Source organism: Blennius ocellaris (assembly GCF_963422515.1).
Source record: "Blennius ocellaris genome assembly, chromosome: 3".
NCBI lineage: Eukaryota > Metazoa > Chordata > Actinopteri > Blenniiformes > Blenniidae > Blennius > Blennius ocellaris.
The window spans coordinates 20437712-20458242 of NC_137652.1; the positions used below are offsets into that span (position 1 = coordinate 20437712).

Sequence of the window (20531 nt, forward strand, 5' to 3'; positions counted from 1 at the left end):
ACAACATGTATGCATTGTTTACTTGAATTAGAATAATTAGGGACATTTTATTAAAAAAAATTTATATTGATTAAGACCAGAAAACTGTCCCACGTGTGTGAAACGAGTCCTATTCTCCTTTTCTAGCCCAGCAAGAGTCTGAGGAATTTCATAAAGAAATGAAAGCGACATGGAAGATGATAACATATTTGTTGTAGATTGTCAACGTGTGGATGAATAAATCAATAGATTTATACTTCAGAAACTGGTCACAAAAGTGTCACTTGGGCTTAGAGAGTTCATTTGGATTCTGTGTCTTGCCCAAGGACACCTTGGTATGTAAGCAGGCAGAGATGGGAGTCGAACGTGCAACCTTCCGATCGGGAGACGACCGCTCTTCCAATCGAGCTCTACCACCAGTTGATATAATGATATAATGATGAAGGGAGGAAAACTAGATGAATAGAAAGTTGAAAATAAGGTAAAGAAACAGATTATTGAAGAGAAAGACGGTTTTATTGGAAAGATAAGCGCACACATGGTGCTCTGCATTATTCAAAACATTATCTAGAGCCCATTGCTATAAGAGGCAGCTGAGGAGCAAATTGAAAGTGATTCATTCAAAGACTAAAGTAAACAACTAAAACTCTGGTGAATACACGAATGGAAGGCGCACAATAAGGTTTATATTTAAGATTCAGTTTCAATAGTGAGCTGATGTTATTTCTGTGTATGAATACCTCCATGATATGACTTATATGACAGGATGATTCATCATCCAGTCTTTTTTTTTTAGTCCAGCGAGGAAGTAGACTTATCATTGTTTCTTCGACTACGATGATCACATTCAATTCAGGTTTTTTTTTTTTTAAAGATTTCTCCAAACAGGGAATTTAAATGGTAATGTGATTAGCTTTAAGCCCAACATATACTAAAAGCTGTTGAAAGGTGATGAGAAGGCACAACACTCCGACGGCCCCTCACAGCCACCCGTTCGAGGAGAAGTCCCGCCTCAGCTGCTGCGTCTCTGCGTCAGTAAGTGGCTGTAGAGGCGACCTGCAAGCGCCTCCGTGGAAACCGAACCACTCCATCGCCTGCTTGAGGGCGGGAACTCCCAACTTCCTGGTCACCTGGTAAAATAGAAATCCCATCAATATCTATATTGGACACGAGCCCTCGACCCTCAACTCGGGGGTCATGTTGATCGAAGCTTCAAATTCTGCTCTGTGAGTTGGTTTTATTTTCTGTCTTCGGACCCGTTTACATAACTCGGTACTCAAGTGAAAACACAACATTTCGGTGTCCATTTACATGACAACGGTGGCCAGAGCCACTGAAAATGCAACCATGGAACATTTTGAAAATGCTCAAACTTCATCCCCATTTAAATGAAGGAAAACGCACGTCTTTGATAGGGTTTATAAATCTATCTGTATGCGTATGCATATAGGTGTATTAGTGTGCGTATTGTGACAACCAGCCTGTCCACGCACCCCCGTAAACATAATCCTGGTGCCCTGGGCGTACCATTTCTCAGAGGCGTTGATTTTTGTAAAACTCTGCCGCACCTGTCAGTGGTGAAGGAACACGGTGAGAAGCGGACGCGTGAGACTTCCTACGATCATTAAGACAGGAAATGAGACATGAATCCTCACAGACTGCAGGCTGCCGTTTTCTCCGTACCAACCCGGACTACAATTATTCATCTGCATCTCAGTTATCGCTTTCTCCTTTTCAGTAATGAGGCAACTCATTCCCTCACTTCCTCATTCAGCTTTCGGGCGTTTGAGTTGTGACGGTCTGCTTGCCATGTTGACTGATCTCGCCTGCAGAATCTGAAGCTCATCTTCAATGCAGAGAAAACAACAGTGACATTTTGCGTTACCAGGTAGCCTTCCAGAAATAACCACCACTCAGGGTGAACAAATAGAATGTGTCAGCACCTACAACTATTTTGGTTTTGTTCTTGATCCAGAACATAGCACATTGCAATTTTGGCTGGCAAACTTAAAATCACAGATTGGATTTTATTTCCGTAACAAATCACGTTATTCCCTAAGTGCTCGTAAATGTCTAACATTTTTACCACTTATCGACTACGGCGATGTTCTTTATACGAGTGCTTCATTGAAATGTCTGCAGTCCTTGAACACATCGCACCAGTGTGCCTTTTGGTTGCAACTGGTTGTGGTCGGCTCACTTACCACCGGGAACTGTACGAGTGGCTTTCACTCAGAGCGAGGAGATACATGCAATGGATGACCTTAGTATACAAGGCTCTATTTGGCTTGGTTCCTTCTTATCGGTGTATTCTTCTCCAGAGAAGCAACAGCCATTATTCCCTACGGTCCAAAGACATTCTTCTCCTACATGTTACTCGTGTTCAGACTGAACTGTGTAAGTGAGCTTTTAGTTTATCCGCCTCCTCTCTGGAACAACTTCAAACAGAAACTAAAAAGTCCGAACTGGTATTTTTATACAATTTCCAACCTTTATTATTCTTCAAAGAGCTAAGTTCAAATAATCAGTGTTGTTGTCTTTAAAGTAATTTTTTTCATTGAATGAATGTACCTTAAAATTCTTTTGCACTTTATTCTAATCTGCCATTAAAAAAAAAAAATCTGCATTCTATCGTTTGTCTACAGTAATCTGCACTTTTTCATTTTCACTATTGTATATTGTGTTAAATCTGTTTTTAAATATAAGGATGTGATGTGTGCTGTGAACCTCGTGGCCAGGTCACCCTTGTAAAAGGGATCTTGGTCTCAATGGGTTTTATTCTTCTGCTGGTAAAATATTGGTTAAATGAAAAAAAATAAATGTCCAAAATGTTTTGGGTTGTATAAAACAAATCAACTAAAAGAGGAAAAACCCCAGACAAACCTAAGACCTAGCTGCCTGACAAAAAGATGTATCTAAAATGTCTAAAAGGGGAGAGAGAGCTGTTATTATTTTGTTGGTTGTTTTTTTTTTTTTTTTTTTAAAAGCTTAATCTCTGTTGAGAAGGTAGAAACCCTGCTACTGTGCACGTGCGCCTGGGCCGAAGTAAATAATTCATCTGCACGTGTGCAAGTAGATGGACACTAAGAACAATGTTTCCTCCAGAGTGTCATGAGTCCCAGTCCATGTTCTCCTGGGACTCCTGGGTAGTTTTATAGTCGACAGTCACCGTAATAACAACCCAATTTGGTCGTCTACCAATCGGTCTCTGCATGCATGTGTGTGTGGTTTCATAAATAAAAACAACCAACAGCACATTTTAGTGGCCCAACATGAAAACTGCATTATTTTCAGTGCTTCTGCCATTTTGAAAACAATGAACAACATTAAAATTCTCTGTAGTGAAACATTAAAAACGATGTATTTTCACTGGAAATGTCATGTAAGCAGGGTCTGAATCAGTCAGTTGTACTCAGTGGTCACAGTGCCCCAGTTTATTAGCAAAGCAATTAACTCTAAAACCTGAACAAAATGAAATGAGCTCAAGATGAGCCCCCCCAAGTCATTACAAACACAAAAAAAATGTCTTTCCCACATCGTACAAAATATTAATTTGCCGAAATTGACTTGTGAAGCCAACCAATGGAGAAAGAGGAATTTTTCAATAGATTTTATTCACCTTTTTGGTATCCAGTCGTTTTAATGTGCTTCGTATATCTGAAAATAGTTTTTCACTTTGTCGAGGTAAAGCTCATGTTTGTAAAGACCTGGGTAAAGTGCTCGTATGTGTCAGGTTTCCAAAGCTGGGTATTCATGTAAATCGTGTTTTTACGACACAATGTCATACTGATGATGGAGATGTCTGGTGAACTTGGGCAGCAAATATGACACACTTGGTGTTACACAGTTAATAGTTTCATATTTATTACTGATCATGATTTCACAAAATGAAAAGAAGCCAAAACAGATCAGATTTTCCACGTTGCTGCACTGAAACTCTCTGGCGCCCCCCAGGGGAGACTTCGTTGTGAATATATTGAGTCACCGTTTGATCTTCAGATTAGTGAAGATGAAATTTTAAACAATAATAAAATTTACTCTTCATGACACGAGGCACGGATCTGATTGATATTTAGCCGCCAAGCTACACCTGCAGCATGTTGATACTGCTGCAAAGTTTGGAGCTTTAACAATCCCCCTGTGTGTGCGTGTGTGTGTGTGTGTGTGTGTGTGTGTGTGTGTGTGTGTGTGTGTGTGTGTGTGTGTGTGTGTGTGTGTGTGTGTGTGTGTGTGTGTGTGTGTGTGTGTGTGTGTGTGTGTGTGTGTGTGTGTGTGTGTAGGTGGTACAATCATGCGGTTAGGGCAGTAACATTTAACACACCTTAACGAGCACGTTTGTAGCCTGAAGCACATTCCGAAGCAACTCGCTCGGGTTCAGTGCATCGAGCAGCGGCGTGCAGCTCACAGCGCTGACATTTAGCTTTGCCGTGTCACTCAGAGCGCAGCCTCGTGTCATTCAGCGTCCGCTTCAGTCTGTGCGCACTGCAGACATGAACTCTGGGCTCCAAAACACACTTCTTCAACTCCAAGAACACTCAATTTCTTTCCCTTCATTCTGTGTTTCTATGACTTACAGGATCCAGTCGGGAAGAGTTTACACCACATATTCGAACTGTGAATTACACAGCTTACTTTTCTATAAAGGTATCGGTGAAAGTTTCAGTTTCTTTGTTTGACTTTGCTTTAACATGTTTAAGTGACCCGAGGGGGTAGAACAGGAGTTAAAGAGTACGGACCAGGGCAGCATTTTATATGAGGTAGCCATGGAGTGCTTCAGGTACTTGGACCGGTGATGTCAGTACGAGTCATGACCTTCCAATCTTTCCTAAACTCGACACACTATAAAACCATGCAGTCAACTTTTTTTTTTTTTTAAGTTTACCCACAATATCAATCAGTAATCTATTTTAAAAAAGACAAACAAAATATCAGGACAGCTATTATCTCTTCTCATTTTGATTATTGTAGCAGTGCTGTGGTAAGAATTTTACCAGACACCAAAAGGTCTTACATGACTCCAGTATTGGCTTCTCCTCACTGGTTGCCAGTAACATTTTTGAATTCAATTCAATATTTTAGTCTTAACTTTTAGGGTTTGACATGGTCAAGTTCCCCAATAAATCCCTGAACTGCTGAAACCACATCCTTGTCAACATATCAGAAGTTTGCGTTAGTCCCACGCACTCAGTTTAATAAGTACCTTCGTGAAAACAACCATGAAACGATTGCTTGACTTTGGACTCTCTCGACATTTGGAAAAGTCTTGGAATGTGAAATACGTAACAGACTTCTAAATATTACTGAAAAGTGATAACGATCATATAATGATCAACTACTTCCAAAGCCATTCCTGGTGTTCACATGGCAGAAATCAGAAGCACAGAAATCAAGGAAAAAATGACCAATAACAACAAACAAGTCTGTCTGTTGCTTCTGGAAACTGCAGATTTACACGCGATGGAAAAAAAAAAAAAACCCAGAAAAAACATGGCCCACTTCCAACTGGCAAAAGAAAGAGCACTGTTATTTTGTAAACTAATCTCAGAGCACACCGTCATCAGCTGGTGTTCGTATTTATTTTGAATTTTATCGTTATCATGATAACAATATCACAAGTTCATGTTCTAATGTTGTGCAGCGCTCGTATGGATCATTTTTGGATCCACTGATTTGTTGTGGCACAGTATTGATGAGAAAGAGGATGCCCCATTTCTCTCTGGAGAGCATTTTTGTTGAGCATCGAATCAGCCACAAATACAGCGGGGGGGGGGGGGGGGGAACGAAACCGCGCTCGTTCTCCTGGCCCACGAGGCAGTAGTGCAGTCAAGAGCGTGCCAGGCTGCAGAACCTCTCAGAAAAGTGACTAAACCTCCAGTCTGGCACCGTTTGTGGGAGTTTGTGCGTGAGGAGCGCTGGTTTCACAGAGCGGCGGATGAAAGCGTGCGGCAGTGCAGCAGATGGTACTCACGGCGGCGTTGGGCTCGATGAGGCGCTGCTGCAGGTCTCTGGCTTCCTCCCAACGCCCGGACACACACAGACGCTCCAGCTCACACAGCTCCTGGCCCAGCACGTTAGCGAGCGCGCACACCCCACCGACGGCACCTAGAGAGAGTTGGAGAGTCAGAGAGAAAGACTGACTGCAACACATCAACGACACCAATATGTTTCTGGGCACAAAGAGAGCGAAAAATGTATTTGTACTGTGTCAGTGTTTTCCACGGGGGGGGGGTCACAGTGAACACACGGGGGCTCACACTTTTGCCTGCTCTGAGATTGTAAACATTTGATTTGTACATGTTAAAGAAGAATTAGAATTAGAATCTAATTAGAATTAGACCCTGAGAAACTGTACATTGTTCTACACTGTAGAATGGGCATTTACACTAACGTTTAGCTTCACTGTGTTGTTAGGCAATCTTAAATTAAAGAAGGAAACCATTGCTTTTCTTTGCTACATACATAAGTAGTGGGTACATGGTATTTAAGTAGGTTAGGAGGTCGACAATTAAGTATGATTGTGGTAAGGAGTATGTATGTGGGTAAGTGCATAGTTGCATGGTAAGTAGGTAGTTAAAAGGTTGTCCGTCACAGAACACACCTCAAAACTGCAAACTACACCGCAAACTGAACACTGCATTTACGGACACACACCTGCTGCTCATCGTTTCCACGCAGTTTGGTCTGAAACCTTTAGGTCGGTGGTCATGAGCAGGTGTCTGCTCAACAGCTGCCCTACTCGGTGATTACATCAGCCTCACCATTCAAAAAACATTTACTCGCCTTGACCTCTGCCAAAAAGACCACATTGATAAATTGGAAAAATAAACATCCACAACTCAATGGTTGAATCTACTTACCGATCATTTAAACCTTGAAAAACTAACAGTATTCTGAAATGGCAACTCTAAATCCTATGAAATAATCATCATATAAATGTAGGTAGGCAAGTAGTAGGTATATAGTTGATGTAGTTGGGGCGTAGGTAAGTGGAAACTAGTAGTAGATAGACTAGTGTACAAGAAATAAGGATAAAGGAAAGGTAGGTAGGTAGTAACTAAAGGTTCCAGACCCTCATTATGAATGCAGTTGTAGTTTCCTGCTGCAGCTTTCAGAGTTCAAAGCATCTAAAACTGAACAGGAATGACAGACTTGGGTGTCTTGTTGATTGTACATTTCAAAAAGCCATCCATCACTTGTCATTCTCACACACACACACACAGATTCAGAGATGTCAGCGAAGGATTACCTTTGCCCGTCCTCCGCTTTTCCTTCACTGTCAGATCAGTAAGCAGCAGCACCATGTATGATGTCCTTTTCTTTCTTTCTTTTTTTTTTTTTTTTATAACTCAGACATGCTCCCGGGCAACAACATATCACCTTTCAGCGTGACATCTTATTGTCTGTCTGCTGACGGAGATGGCATCCGCCCACGGTCTCTGCGCTGCCGGCTGCTCACGGGCGGACTTTGCGCTTCATTTCGGTTTCCGTGGCCTGCCGTCGCTCACGTCGCACAGCTGACAGCAGCTCACCTCAACGCTGCTGACTGACTGACAGACCCACAGACCCGCCCCCTCGCACCCCAACGCCTCGACGAGCAGACCGAGGCTGATTTGATGTTTAAAGGACCAATGCAGCCATTGGTGAACACTCTGGTGCAGAAACAAACATTAATACGCTAATTACATGTTATTGCGAGAAAATAGACAAGTTAACATTTTAGCTAATAGTGGAATAATCGTTATTTTTAACGAGTAGCTATTTTTGCTTCACGTATGGCAGTGAATCTCATTAATTGTATTTACTAAAGCATTTATCACTGCTTGTAGCCGAGTTGTTGTTCGTCTCTGGCCGTGACCCTGCGGCCACCAGCGTGATGCTGCTTGAGCCCTGTTGCCGCCGCACACAAAGTGCAGAGATGGAACGGAGCAGTACAGCAAAGTGTAGCCAGAGCTAAATCTGCTGCGCTTTTCCTCCGCAGAAAGTCGGTTCAAATGTAGGCGGGGTTTAGAGCTACGCAGATATGTGACATTGCAACAGTAGTCTCAGCTGAGGTGGCAGGTCTGGACTTTATGAATCCTCGTTTGTTTACATCCTCTGCTTTGCACTCGGTGTTTAGTTAACTTCTTCTTTTTTTTTTTTTGCAGCCACAAAGCTGCAGCTGCAACTTCCGTGTTGGTTCCGAGAGAGCGAACGCCGGCCGGTGCACCGGAGCCACTCCGGCGGCACGAAGCCGGTCGGTGACGTGACAGTCGCAACTTCCGTGTCAGTTACTCGAGTCCACCACTGTTATTGTCGATCGACACGTGCATGGGCAGAAGAACTATTCATGAGTAGCTATATTTTCCCCTCGTTGACACAGACAGAGTCGGAGCACTTTCGAAAAGTTGTGTTTCCAGTGGCTCCGAGCTCTGACATCCAAAACACTATGAATTGTTCCCATTTTCACTTGAAAATGTGTAAAAAAGGCCAAAGGGCAGATGGGAAAAAAAAAAAAAAAAAGTTGAAGAAGTCTGCAGATTTGACACTTCTGGGTGTAGAATGTAAACGTGACTCTGCTGTCGTAATGTTTCCATCAAAGCTGCAGGAGGTTCTGACTGACACACACAGAGGGTCCGACGGCGTCCGGCACGACCGCGAGGCGCTAGATAATGACAATATGGACATCAAAACTTGGAACGAGTACTCTGCGCTGACACATTAGCATATTCATCGCTCTGGGTTACCTGGCTCCCACGTCAACTGGATCAGTGTTAAAATCTGCTCATGCACACACACGCGCGCACACACACACACACACACACACACACACACACACACACACACACACACACACACACACACACACACACACACACACACACACACACACACACACACACACACACACACACACACACACACACACACACACACACACACACACACACACACACACACACACACGATCAGTTACTTGCATATTTTAGTTATGGAGATGAGAAAATGTCAGGGATCAAAGATCGTAGAGAGCTGTGGGAGGAAGAGGGTGTGTGTGTGTGTGTGTGTGTGTGTGTGTGTGTGAGTGTGTGTGTGTGTTTGTGTGTGTGTGTCAGCATGTTTGACAGGGCTGGCAGTGGGAGAACATGACTCATTAGGTTCTTGAGCATCATACTGATGCCTATTCCCAGACGTGTTATCTAATCCAAACACGCTGTACGTGGCCGACATACCAAGAAGGTAGAAGACATCACTTCAGATCGCTGCTGTGAAGGATTGCTTGGGTTTTATAAACTGCTCAACTTGCAGATGAAAACACAAGCTGCATATAAACATACGAAAGCAAGCAAAGTCGATGCTGCTTCTTGTCACTGCAGAATTGATCCATTCTGTGGCGGTATCGATGAAGTCACCAACTGCAGCAAGAACATACAAGTAGCCTGAGACCAGAGTCCAAATTATGTTGGGTTATTTTGTTTGTGTGTGGTGATGACAGTGCAGGAACTCTTTTTTGGGGGGTTCAGTTTGGTTTTCGGCACAGGTTTTGTGCATAAAGAGAACTTTTATTTTTGAAGCGCAGGAGCAGACGGCGCCCCGAGTGACGCGTTTATAGAGACTGCCAAGTGGCCCGCAAGTGAGATACCCATAAAGAGAGTAATTTTCGGATGTGGCATGTTTCCATGCAAGAAAAAAAACGCCCATGTGGACGTGAGCATCACTGTCTTTCTCCGGCATTAACAGTCATGTTGTTGGTGTTTTGAACTCCTTTGCTTTGGTGGAGGACAACAAGCAGCAGCATGTTTGGAGGGTTTTCTTACCAACACAATAAGCAGCCATGAGGAACCCCGCTGAGCCCGCCAAAACCTGGAAATCCTCCGCCTGCGTTTTGTGAACAATCAGGCCGATCCGCGTGATCTGAGGAGAAGAGAAAAAGCGTTTTATCATCATCGCTCCTCCCTGCTGTCAGGACTAATATCTGCTGTAGTTTGTTAATCCCAGGAGAGGCCGTCACAAGAGACCACGACAAACCCAACATCTCACAGGGTAAACAAATCGCTCAAATTGAGACAAACAGCATCTCCTCATGTGGTTTGAAGGTTTTGGAAGGAGGGGGATTGCTGAAGATCCAAAACAGAAGCAGGAAAACAGACACGTCCCAAGTGAGAGGATATGAAAAAAAAAAAGAAGAATCAACTTCAAAAAAAAAAAAAGGAATGTAAAGGGGGAGGAGGACTCATGAATAACTGATAAGATCCCTATTTTGTTTTGCCTCTTTTAATTCTCTTTTGTCACTGTGGATATAAAGCTCACAATCCAAATAAACCTGAAATGTTCAAAGGCGGCATGAGACGACTTGGCGGCCGCTGAAAGCTCCGCAGGGAAAACCTGCTGCCTCCGGCAGGAGGCTCTATTTTTAACCGCCGACTGTCAATCAGTTCACCTTATATCCGTCATTTCAAACACGCAGAACTGTAATTGATCAGTCAGTCAATCAGGTTATGGGAGCTCCTGCTGGTCCCCTGAAAGCTTCAGTGCTCTGGCTATTCACATGCATCCCCCAATGGGAAAGACAGAACTGCAGCAAGCCTGCCAACAGCACCGGTGACAGAAACACTCATTACCCTTTTTTATAAAGCCTCGCCATAGTTATTTGCCTGTGGTGTGGAACTTAAGGGCATAAGGACACATTACCTTTCACAGCATGAATTATGCTGTGAACTGCAGCCATCTGTCGTGACTCACAACCTGAATCTCCAGGAGATTTGGAGAACTTTCAAGTTCTGAATTTAGTTTCTCGAGCCTTTGTGTGTGGAGTCTGCATGTTCTTCCTCAGCCATCAGTCCATTCTGATGTCCTGCAATAATCCACATCGAGGTTTTAAAGTGTGAAAAACATCGCTGGCTGAGATCAACCTGTGTGCTCACTCCACAGAATTCTCTTTCTTTGAGTGGGGTAATTACACCGCCAATGCTATTATTTACCGCTGCGATGGAGCCGAGGGCAGGACTATTTATAATCCTGTCAATTGGAGTTCATGTGACAGGATGAGACAGAAAACTGCTTCTTTCGCTCAGCGGTCACAAAAACAGGCCGTACCAACATGACCTGATCAGCAGATTAGAAAAACTATTGATACAGCATGAACACACACACGCAAACAAAAGCAGGCCGTACCAACACGACCATATCATCAGTTTAAAAAAAAAAAAAAAAAAGATCCAGCAGTATGACAGCATAAGTACACATGCGAAAACACACATGTGCGCGCGCGCACACACACACACACACACACACACACACACACACACACACACACACACACACACACACACACACACACACACACACACACACACACACACACACACACACACACACACACACACACACACACACACACACACACACACACACACACACACTCCATGGAGACTCCATACATGAAGGCTCAGAAGCGAACCCCGTTCTCTTCTCATTGTGACAGATCATGATGATTATCTGAGGTGACATTAACTCCATCGCAATGAAAGCAGCATAATTAGCTTAATTACCATCATCATCATCTTCATCCACATAATGCGTTCCATTCTGAGCTGCTTCCTACTGTAAATATCTCCATCTTCTGCCTGTCCTACTATAATGTTCATTCTACTATTCTTGCCTCAGCCAGGCTGAGCAAAGCTGTGCAGCATGTTAGTTAAAAGCAGTGGGTGGCCGCATCAAGTGTAATTTCGCACCAGGCTCGTCGCTGTGCATATAAAACGATATTTGTGAAGAGCCACTTGTTAAACTGTGAGCCTCAGCAGCAGTCTGAAGTCTGACAAGCTGCCGAAACATGGTTGAAATGAATATTGTGGCAGTGAAGCTTGCCACCACCCTCGGGTCCACCCACAGAGGCATGGAGACAGATCCTCCCAAAACCATACTTTATTTAAATTAAATGAAAACCAAAACTCCAAAACACACAGAGTCAAGCAACGTATTCCTGGCTCAAAGAGCTTAAGAGTCTTTCTATGTGGATTTTGCAGGTTCTCCCTGAATTTCTTTGGTCCCACAATCCAAACATATCCTTAAATTGATTTTCCTGCAAGACAGTCTAAGTCATATCATGAAAAGATGAAAGATTTTGATGATTGGATTTATTAATTGAGGAAAATCCATCTTCACCATGCAGGGTTGAAGCAACTGTGAGAGACGTTTTTTTTCCGGAATCGTGTTGTTCAGTTCACAGTTGTGAGCCGACTCAATCAACCCAGCAAACAGCAGGTGCCTTCTGAGTTGAAAAAAACAAGAAAAAAAAATCCCTTTGACTCACGCGTTTCAAATAATTTCTCTGCAACTTCTCTGAAATTGACCCGTCACCCCTTGTTTTCCACTCTCTACGCTCCGACTACACCTGCACGTCCGTCTCCCAGCCGGTGGACAAACATACCATTTCCCAAATCACAAATCCAATTGGAAATTCTTGCAACCACTTCCCACACAGACAAACGGGTATCGAGAGCTCCATCAAGAGCAAACCGTTTATCCGACAGTATCTCTGAAAACAGTGAAGAATAAAATACCCCAAATTACTTCAGAAGCATACAATCTAAGAAAAATGGCAAAAAAAAAAAGCATGCGATGAAAAAAAGACAAAAAATATGGCCCATTCGCAGCTGATGTAAATGTAAAGAGCAAAGAGAGAAAGAGAATTGTTCCATGGAAGAATAAAAGACAAAGACATTAACATCATCCACGTGTTTTCTTTAATCCCCCTTTCTTTTCTTTTTGGTTTTTCTACATACTTGTTTGTTTGTATGTATATATATATATATATATATATATACATACATACACACACACACACATATGCATGGTGTGTGTCATCTTTTTTCCACAGATGATTGTCTTTGCCGACTTACACAGCCCGGGGAGTTCGACGGCTCGAGCAGGGGTTTTAAAATGCTCAAAAAAAATGTGTCTTTGCCCTCCTAAAACAGCGCCTCATGTGGAAAACAAGCCGTTTAGGTTAACTGGTCTCAAGGTGTGGACGGCCCCTGAATCCAAGATTGATCACCGTGGTTGAGACTGACAACTGTCAAACCGTAAAAAGAATTTGTTGGACCTGTTTGGTAATTTAAGTTCCAATTCATGTCTGTACAAATCACCAAATGTGTGTATACTTTTATTTAGGTCTGCAAAAGGAGGATCAGATTGTTGCAGATTCAAACCCTGATTCAAACACTGACCGTTTCTTACAAAGCCAAATAAAGAGTTCCATACATCACCACCGCTGTCTTTAACTCCCTGGATGTTAGGGTGCTGGGAGAGATGCACCACGGCATCCAGTGGCAGCTCCAAGCCCGTGTTGGCCGGGACGCTGTACAGGACCACCGGCACCGGGCTGCTGTCCGCCACCTGGAAGGGAGGAAGCTCAATTGTTCAACCAGAGTCCGTTTTTACATCTAAGATCGCCACTGTCTTACAAAAAAATCACGAAGGAAGATAAAGTTAGAAGTGATACATTAGCAAGGTCTTGGTCTCAACCTGTTCTCGGCCCCTTAAAGCCTTCGACTTGTCTTGATCTTGGGATGCTCTGGTCTTGGTCTTGAAACTGTCAAAGTCTTAGCCTTACTGTTCCTGGTCTCTAATCTGTCATGGCCCCTTAAAGACTTAATCTTGGGATGGTCTACTCTTGGTCTTAAATTGGTCTCGGCCCCTTAAAGATGCTCTCGTCTTGTTCTCGACTCCTTTTGAACATTTGTAACCATTTTTTTTTTTTATAAATTATTTGTTTATAATCCATCTCAATTAAATTTGGACCAAAGTTTGAACCTTAATCTGAACACAGATGCTTCCTTAAAAGCTACATACATAAAAATGACCTGCACACCCTGATGAATGTTTAATCCCTGACAAAGTGATCCCCATAAACTTTGCATTATTCATGTCGTAACTTCTTGGTCAGTGACTTTAACTTCCAAGGAGTTTGGGCAGGATTTTAGCAGGTGATGTGTTCTTGAAGGTTATGTCAGTTTTTATTGTACAAATGTGTGCGGCTGTGTTAGTGCTGCCTGCTGACCTTCGTGAAATGATGGATCAGAGCACGACTGTCCATCTTGCCCTTGTAGAAGCACGGTGTCACCACAAGGGCGGCGTCGGCCCCAGCTGCTGCCATCTTCTCTGTGAGCCGGACGGTCGCTCTGGTGGCTGAACCAAAAGAGTAACCACAGAAGGAAGAACTTTATTTCAAAATAAATGCAAACAACAATTGCTGTAACAACAAAATGTGTATCATTCCAAATGTTTGCTAAAATTAATTTGGTTTCCCTGAAGTGACTTCAAGTTTGTTAAAAGGTCCCATACTATACCGTTTTTCAAGTCAGAGGTCCAACAACATTATATTCAAAGTGTATTTGCTCAAATTTAGCCTTAGTTGTGAATTTCGTCCAGTCTTAAAACCCCTCCAGTGGCTCTGCCGAGAATAGGCGGTTTCTGTGTCTGTGTTTGTCCTTCCACGCCTACCTCAGGCCAGTCTCGGGAGAGATTTCTGGTGTTTCTGATTATCTGGTGACTCTTTGCCGTCCCTTGCTGCTGCTAATAACAGCTGTTAAAAACCCGACAGCGAACATTGTTTAACAGCTTCTAGAATGAAGTTTGGAAGTGTCGTATCTGTTGTGAATCTATTTTGATGACTGTTATGATGGATGCTAAAAGACGTCCCGACAGCATTTAGGACTCATGTAAACGCTGTTGTTCAACCAGTTAGAACCTGACCCAGAAGGAGAAGCTCCTGAAGATGGTGAGTAAAATACATTGTGTGTCTGAATATGTTACTCAATTTGGTCGTGTGTGCTGTTTACAGTTAAAGTGGAACGAGAGAGAGAGAGAGAGAGAGAGAGAGAGAGAGAGAGAGAGAGAGAGAGAGAGAGAGAGAGAGAGAGAGAGAGAGAGAGAGAGAGAGAGAGATATGACAGACTTTCTTCTCTTCTGGGGCCTTGTGCACAGGCTTTGGGGACACACATTATTATTCGAAAAACCATTGGAAAGTGAATTTTGCATGATATAGCACCTCAACTCCATACTCCATTCATACTCAGCCTTTGACTTCTATTTTTCTTCTTGCACAATATTATACGTAATGCATTCTTTTATTGAACAGAGGTTCAATAAAAGAAACAAACTATTGAATTATGAGTACAATAAGGATAAACACACTGATTTTATTTTTCTTATTTCTTATTAAGCGTACATTTTCTCATCGAGTTTTTCACACTTTGTCACAGTATGGTGACACAATAGTGGAACCAAGGATGAAACTTCATATAGAGGTAAATTTAAAGCCACACATTGAGGTCCAAATACAAAAGTGAAGCAAACTGCAAGAGGCATGGCAGATTTTCATTTTGCATGGATTGTGGCTGGTTGTTGTCTAGTCTTTTGACAATATTTCTATGGAACATTTTATTTGCTAATAATATGTCATTTGTGTGCACACATAATACATGCACTCACCAGCGAGGCATCCGCTGCCTCAGCCTCGCACTGAGGAAACCATCGAATACAGTCTTGGTCTCAGTTTTCCACAGTGTGGATATAGAGCAGGAAGGACAGTAGGAGGGGCTGAATGTCAAAGAAAAAAAAAATAATAACACTAGAAAGAATGGAAAAATGGCCCTGAATACCAACAAGAGAGCTGGCTGTTTCTTTCCACAGAATTTACATACTGTAGCACTAATTTGTTTTTCGTTTTCTGAATAAGCCACTCATGCTTCTACATATTGCATGCATACACACTGCCACCATGTCTTATTTCTCACGCTGAAGAAAGTGGGCACGAGGGTCTTGCACTCTGTCTTTATACATGGAGCAGATAAACAGATGGAAGGACGGACGCGGAAATTGAATGACATCAAAGAAACAAAGAAGACATTAAATGGATTTTAAATGGGCTCTGGGTTTAAAATCAGTTCTTTAGGCTGCAGCTATTGTGGAAGGAAGGTCAAGCAGGCCTGAGATAATAATGACTGTGTTCCTGGTGTGCATGCAATCTGGAACCTCAATACAGGTGAATTAAAACCTCCCTCAACTGTCTCAAACGATACCCAACATTGAAATGCCTGTTAAAGGGGACATATCATGCAAAATTCACCTTCTGATGGTTTTCCTACAGTAATATGTGGCGCCATACCTGGGAATGACACTCCAGAAGTGAAGAAAGCCTGCTATCTCTTTTTCTGGCTTGTTTATTTTTTGCTAAAGTGTGTGCTCCAACGAGCGAACCGGAACACAAACCCTGTGTAGCGTCTTAAGTTTATAGCCAAACCCAATCCAGGTAGACCCTCCCTTTGACTCGCCCACAACCAGGCAGCTCCGGGTGTGCGCCGTTTGTTTTCCCAGCAAAACACGCCAGATGCAGTTATTAAATGCATCCACCTATTTAAGATCCCAAACAATTAATCAAACGATGTGCCTGGGGTACATGCAACAGTGAAACGGGGTATCCTGAAAGGATAAACAATATTCCAGCTCCCAAACAAATCCTGAGCCAATGTCCCCTGTGGATGAAGTTGTGCGGCAGAACACACGAACTCAACGCCGCAACTAGAAAACAAGGACGTCGACATTTGTTCCAAAGTAAGGCAATGTCTGTATGAGCTTAGCAATCTTGTAATATCAATCATATAACACTTGCAGCGACAAGGTTCTTTAAAGCTAGCCACCTAGCTCACCTGATGAACCTTTGCCTCAGGAAAGGTGTCCGGTTGCGATGTGGTTTCTGCACTGACAGCATGCAATCAGCTGCTACGGCTTGTCCGAGTTAGCAAAAGTAACTGAGAGGAGCATAGCTGAGTCAAAGGTCAATTCGTATGATGCAGAAATACTGGAAACATGATTCGAAACAGATATTGAGGTAAAGAGCACGTAATGGGCTTCATTAAGAACAGTCACAAGGGTCAATTGTACTTCTTTAAGATGATTTGCGTCTTATTAGGATCGAAAAGTGATTTGAGTTCACCACCTTCCACTCAGTGGAGGTACAGTAAGAGTATCCAGGTCTGTATTTCTCTCTCAACCGAGCAATGTCCTCATGTTGCTTTGGGGAAATAAAGGGTTAGAAACCAGTGTATTCCTGAGAACAGCTGCTAACCATATACATCCATTTATGACCACACACATCTTCTAGTGGCTCCTCTCAGCAAGAAGCTCGAGCTTCCTTCGTCTCAAACTGGTTTCCTCAGCTGTCAGTTTAGTCATTTCAATGAACAATCCTTCGAGATGTGGAGGAATCAAAGATTACTGATGAAGTTCCCTGAAATAAACCCAATAGGAGCCAAAACATTCAGATTATTAATGCAGCAAAATGAGGTCTAATCTGGAATTATAAGGGTGTCACTAATTATGTGTATAGAGGGTTTAGTATGATCAATGTTTAAAAAACAAAGAGAAAAGTTGAATTAACCTTCCACCTTTTCTTCCCCTTAATGTTTATTAGACACTGTAGAACTAAATCACCAGATAAAACTGAACAAACTCTATTACGGTACAATTGTTTACCCATAAAAATCGATGCCACCCGCTGCACGATAAGCTTTTAACAGTCAAGGTCTTTAAAATCCGCATAAGAAACTCCCCAGAAGTCAGTTAAACCATTTATCCCGTAAAGTATGAAACATCCACCACAAAAAATTCAGAAAGCAAATATGTGATGCTTGGATTCAACAAATTACAAAAATAAGTAGCAGCACTCTGGAGAAAATTAAATTGCGCACAGCTCTGAATGTTTTCATCCTTTAGTGCCTCTTCAGATTCAAGTTGGCTGCAGACATAATTAGCTTTATTTGAAACGTTCAGCTTCAATGAGTTTTCAAAAGAACTTTTGATGGCCTTCATTAAAAAACACCATAGAAATTAATTTTAGCAATCGGGACTTGTTGGCAGGGCTAAACTTTGGAGATGAGACACACTCGTGTTGAAGCACATACATCAAACTCCTCCAAGTTGCTTCGCATTATGTGAACCTAAAAACACTGATGCTTCATTTTCTAGCGGCATCAGTCAACGTTAGAACAATATGTAAAATCACTTGAGGCTGAAGGCGTTTAAGGCATTTTTAGATGTCACCTTTTTTGGACTCACACCTGATGGATAGTCAGAAAGGGACCAATATATTGAAGGTCCCACATTATGCAAAATTCACTTTCTAATGTTTTTTTTTTTTTTTTTTTGCTTGCTCCACTTTTCAGCGAGCGTGTACTCAGACAGTCCAATCACAGACGTTCCCTTCCTGATGTCACGTGGGTAAATAACCACTCCCTCAGGTAGCTTATACTACCTTTGACCTTCCCACAAGTCGATAAAAGCTTAACAAAGATTACTGATATACTGAATAAATTCAGTACAACATGAAAAATCACTGACAGCTAGCAGGAGCTCACATTAGCAACTTGGTAGTAACTATAACAACACATACAACTAAACGAAGTAACGTATTCAGGCACACAATATTTTATTTTCAGGAGCCTCTCCTTCTGGTTGAGGTTTTGTTCAAACTGTTTGACCGACAGTGTTTATATGGGTCCTGCCAACAAATCCACCATAAACGTGAACGTCCCAAAATGCTAAGACATCAATCACATCAACTTCAATATGCATCATAAGTCAGTTCATGATTGTAGTACTTGACAATATAATGTATATAACTTTAGAACACACACACACACACACACACACACACACACACACACACACACACACACACACACACACACACACACACACACACACACACACACACACACACACACACACACACACACACACACACACACTTACATTCACAGCCTGATCCGGCCATCAGCAGCTTTTCTTTGGGCAGTGATCGTCGGACTGCCTTCACCACCTCCACTCGCTCCTCATCACTCAGGTATGGATACTCGCCATTGGAGCCCTGAACCACCAGACCTGCAGCACAATAGACAAAATGGTTTAATCCTCCAGTACGTCTCCTTTAAGGCCTTTCATAAAACATCTGGATGATTCAGAAACATAGGGTGATGTTTCTTTTTAGAAAAAAGAAAAGGCAAAAACTTTATGAAATATATATATACATATATAAAGGATTCGGGGAAAGGGGTAAGCAATATATAATGTTCTATTGATTGAGGCGTTTTGTGTCTTTACATCAGTACCATTATTCCTGGTGTGATTCCACATCAGCATCACTGAAGCGCTGAATGGATTTAATAACCTGCTGTAGTAGCAGGAAGTGAACACTGGGGGCGACAGAAGCAAACAGGGGGGGGGGGGGGGGGGGGGGGGGGGCGGGGGAGTTCTGCGTTTTTCAGTGTGTGCTGGACTTTGTCCCGTGTCTGAAGGTCCCTGAGTAAATAAATACAGGAGGAGAGTGGTTGCAAACCAATGCCATGTTTCTTGGAAGTTAAAATAAAAGTGTAGAAGTTCACATAAATATCATGGCGGTGGCCTCAGTCTGACCTTTAAACGGGATCTTTGCGTATTTCTGCAGGTTTTCCTCCAACCTGCGGTAGTCCACCTCCTCCTGGGCGGTGAACGGAGTGGCGATGGGCGGATAGATCCCGCTGAGGTCCAGCCTGGCCGCGGCCGCGAGGCTCCAGCTGCGGGTTTGGATCCACGCTGTCAGGGGAGCGGCTGCCGCGCGCCTCCAGACCCGGACGCACTGCATGCTGAGGCGGATACGCTGATCGAGCCGCTGGCTGACTTGAGTCTGGGAGTCTGAGCAGCTGCCTGCAGTCCAGCGAGTTAATCACTAACTGTCTTCTTCAAATATTGACCGCAAGTGTTCATTTCTGGTCCACTGCGATCCTGACGGGAGGTGTGGGTCGTTTTTTGTTGTTGTTGTTGTTGTTTTGGTTTTTGCGCTTCGCGCTGCGTAAAACCTGCAGACTCAGCACGCACACACCCGAGTCAACTGTAACTTTGAGCTTTTTGGGAAGTCTCGCATGCACTCGTGTGTTTGGGATCCTAAACTCTGTCTCACAGGCAGGAAATCCGTCCCGACACCATTTAGGGATCATCAGTCATCAGCTTGTTCCAGAAATAACGCAAACGGAAGTGACGCGGTTTGAAAAAACTGCTCACCTGAGACGCACAAACCCTCACTGCACCGTTTGATTAACGTTAAATGGAACTAGAGACATTGAGATTAAAATTCAACCGTCAAAATATAATAATCTCATTTTATTTAATATTTAAAAATGAATAAAATTCAGAAGGGGCAACTTTGAATCGAGTGCATCTGCCTCAGGAAATTGTGTAATTACATGTTTGCTGTTCCATTTTTTTGTCTGTTTTTGTACCTTTGAATAGAACCAATAATCTGGTTTATATATGTCTTAGATCAGTGATTTCCAAACAGTGGTGGTGACATTCAGAGGGGGGCTCTACAGATCCATGAGGGGTTGTGAAGCCCTCTTGATGATCGATGGACATGCGGTTTTAATGTGGGGACATTCATACGACCAAGTTGGATTCTTACGACAGTGACTGTCAACTATAAAACCACTAAGTACAAGGAGAATATGACGCTCTGGAGGAAAACATTGTTGTTATCG

The 20531-nt window shown here is 42.8% G+C and overlaps 1 protein-coding gene across 1 annotated transcript; it reads right to left on the reverse strand.

Annotated features, from left to right (window-relative positions):
* Positions 1–488: 488 nt before the first annotated feature.
* hoga1 (4-hydroxy-2-oxoglutarate aldolase 1) lies at positions 489–19932 on the reverse strand. The gene is made up of 7 exons (XM_080518350.1): positions 19435–19932; positions 18775–18903; positions 14021–14148; positions 13222–13356; positions 9774–9870; positions 5948–6081; positions 489–1109 (listed from the first exon to the last, which is right to left on the reverse strand). The coding sequence occupies exons 1-7, from the start codon at positions 19640–19642 to the stop codon at positions 960–962; spliced, it is 981 nt and encodes a 326-aa protein (XP_080374476.1). The 5' UTR covers positions 19643–19932; the 3' UTR covers positions 489–959.
* Between the last annotated feature and the right edge of the window lie 599 nt (positions 19933–20531).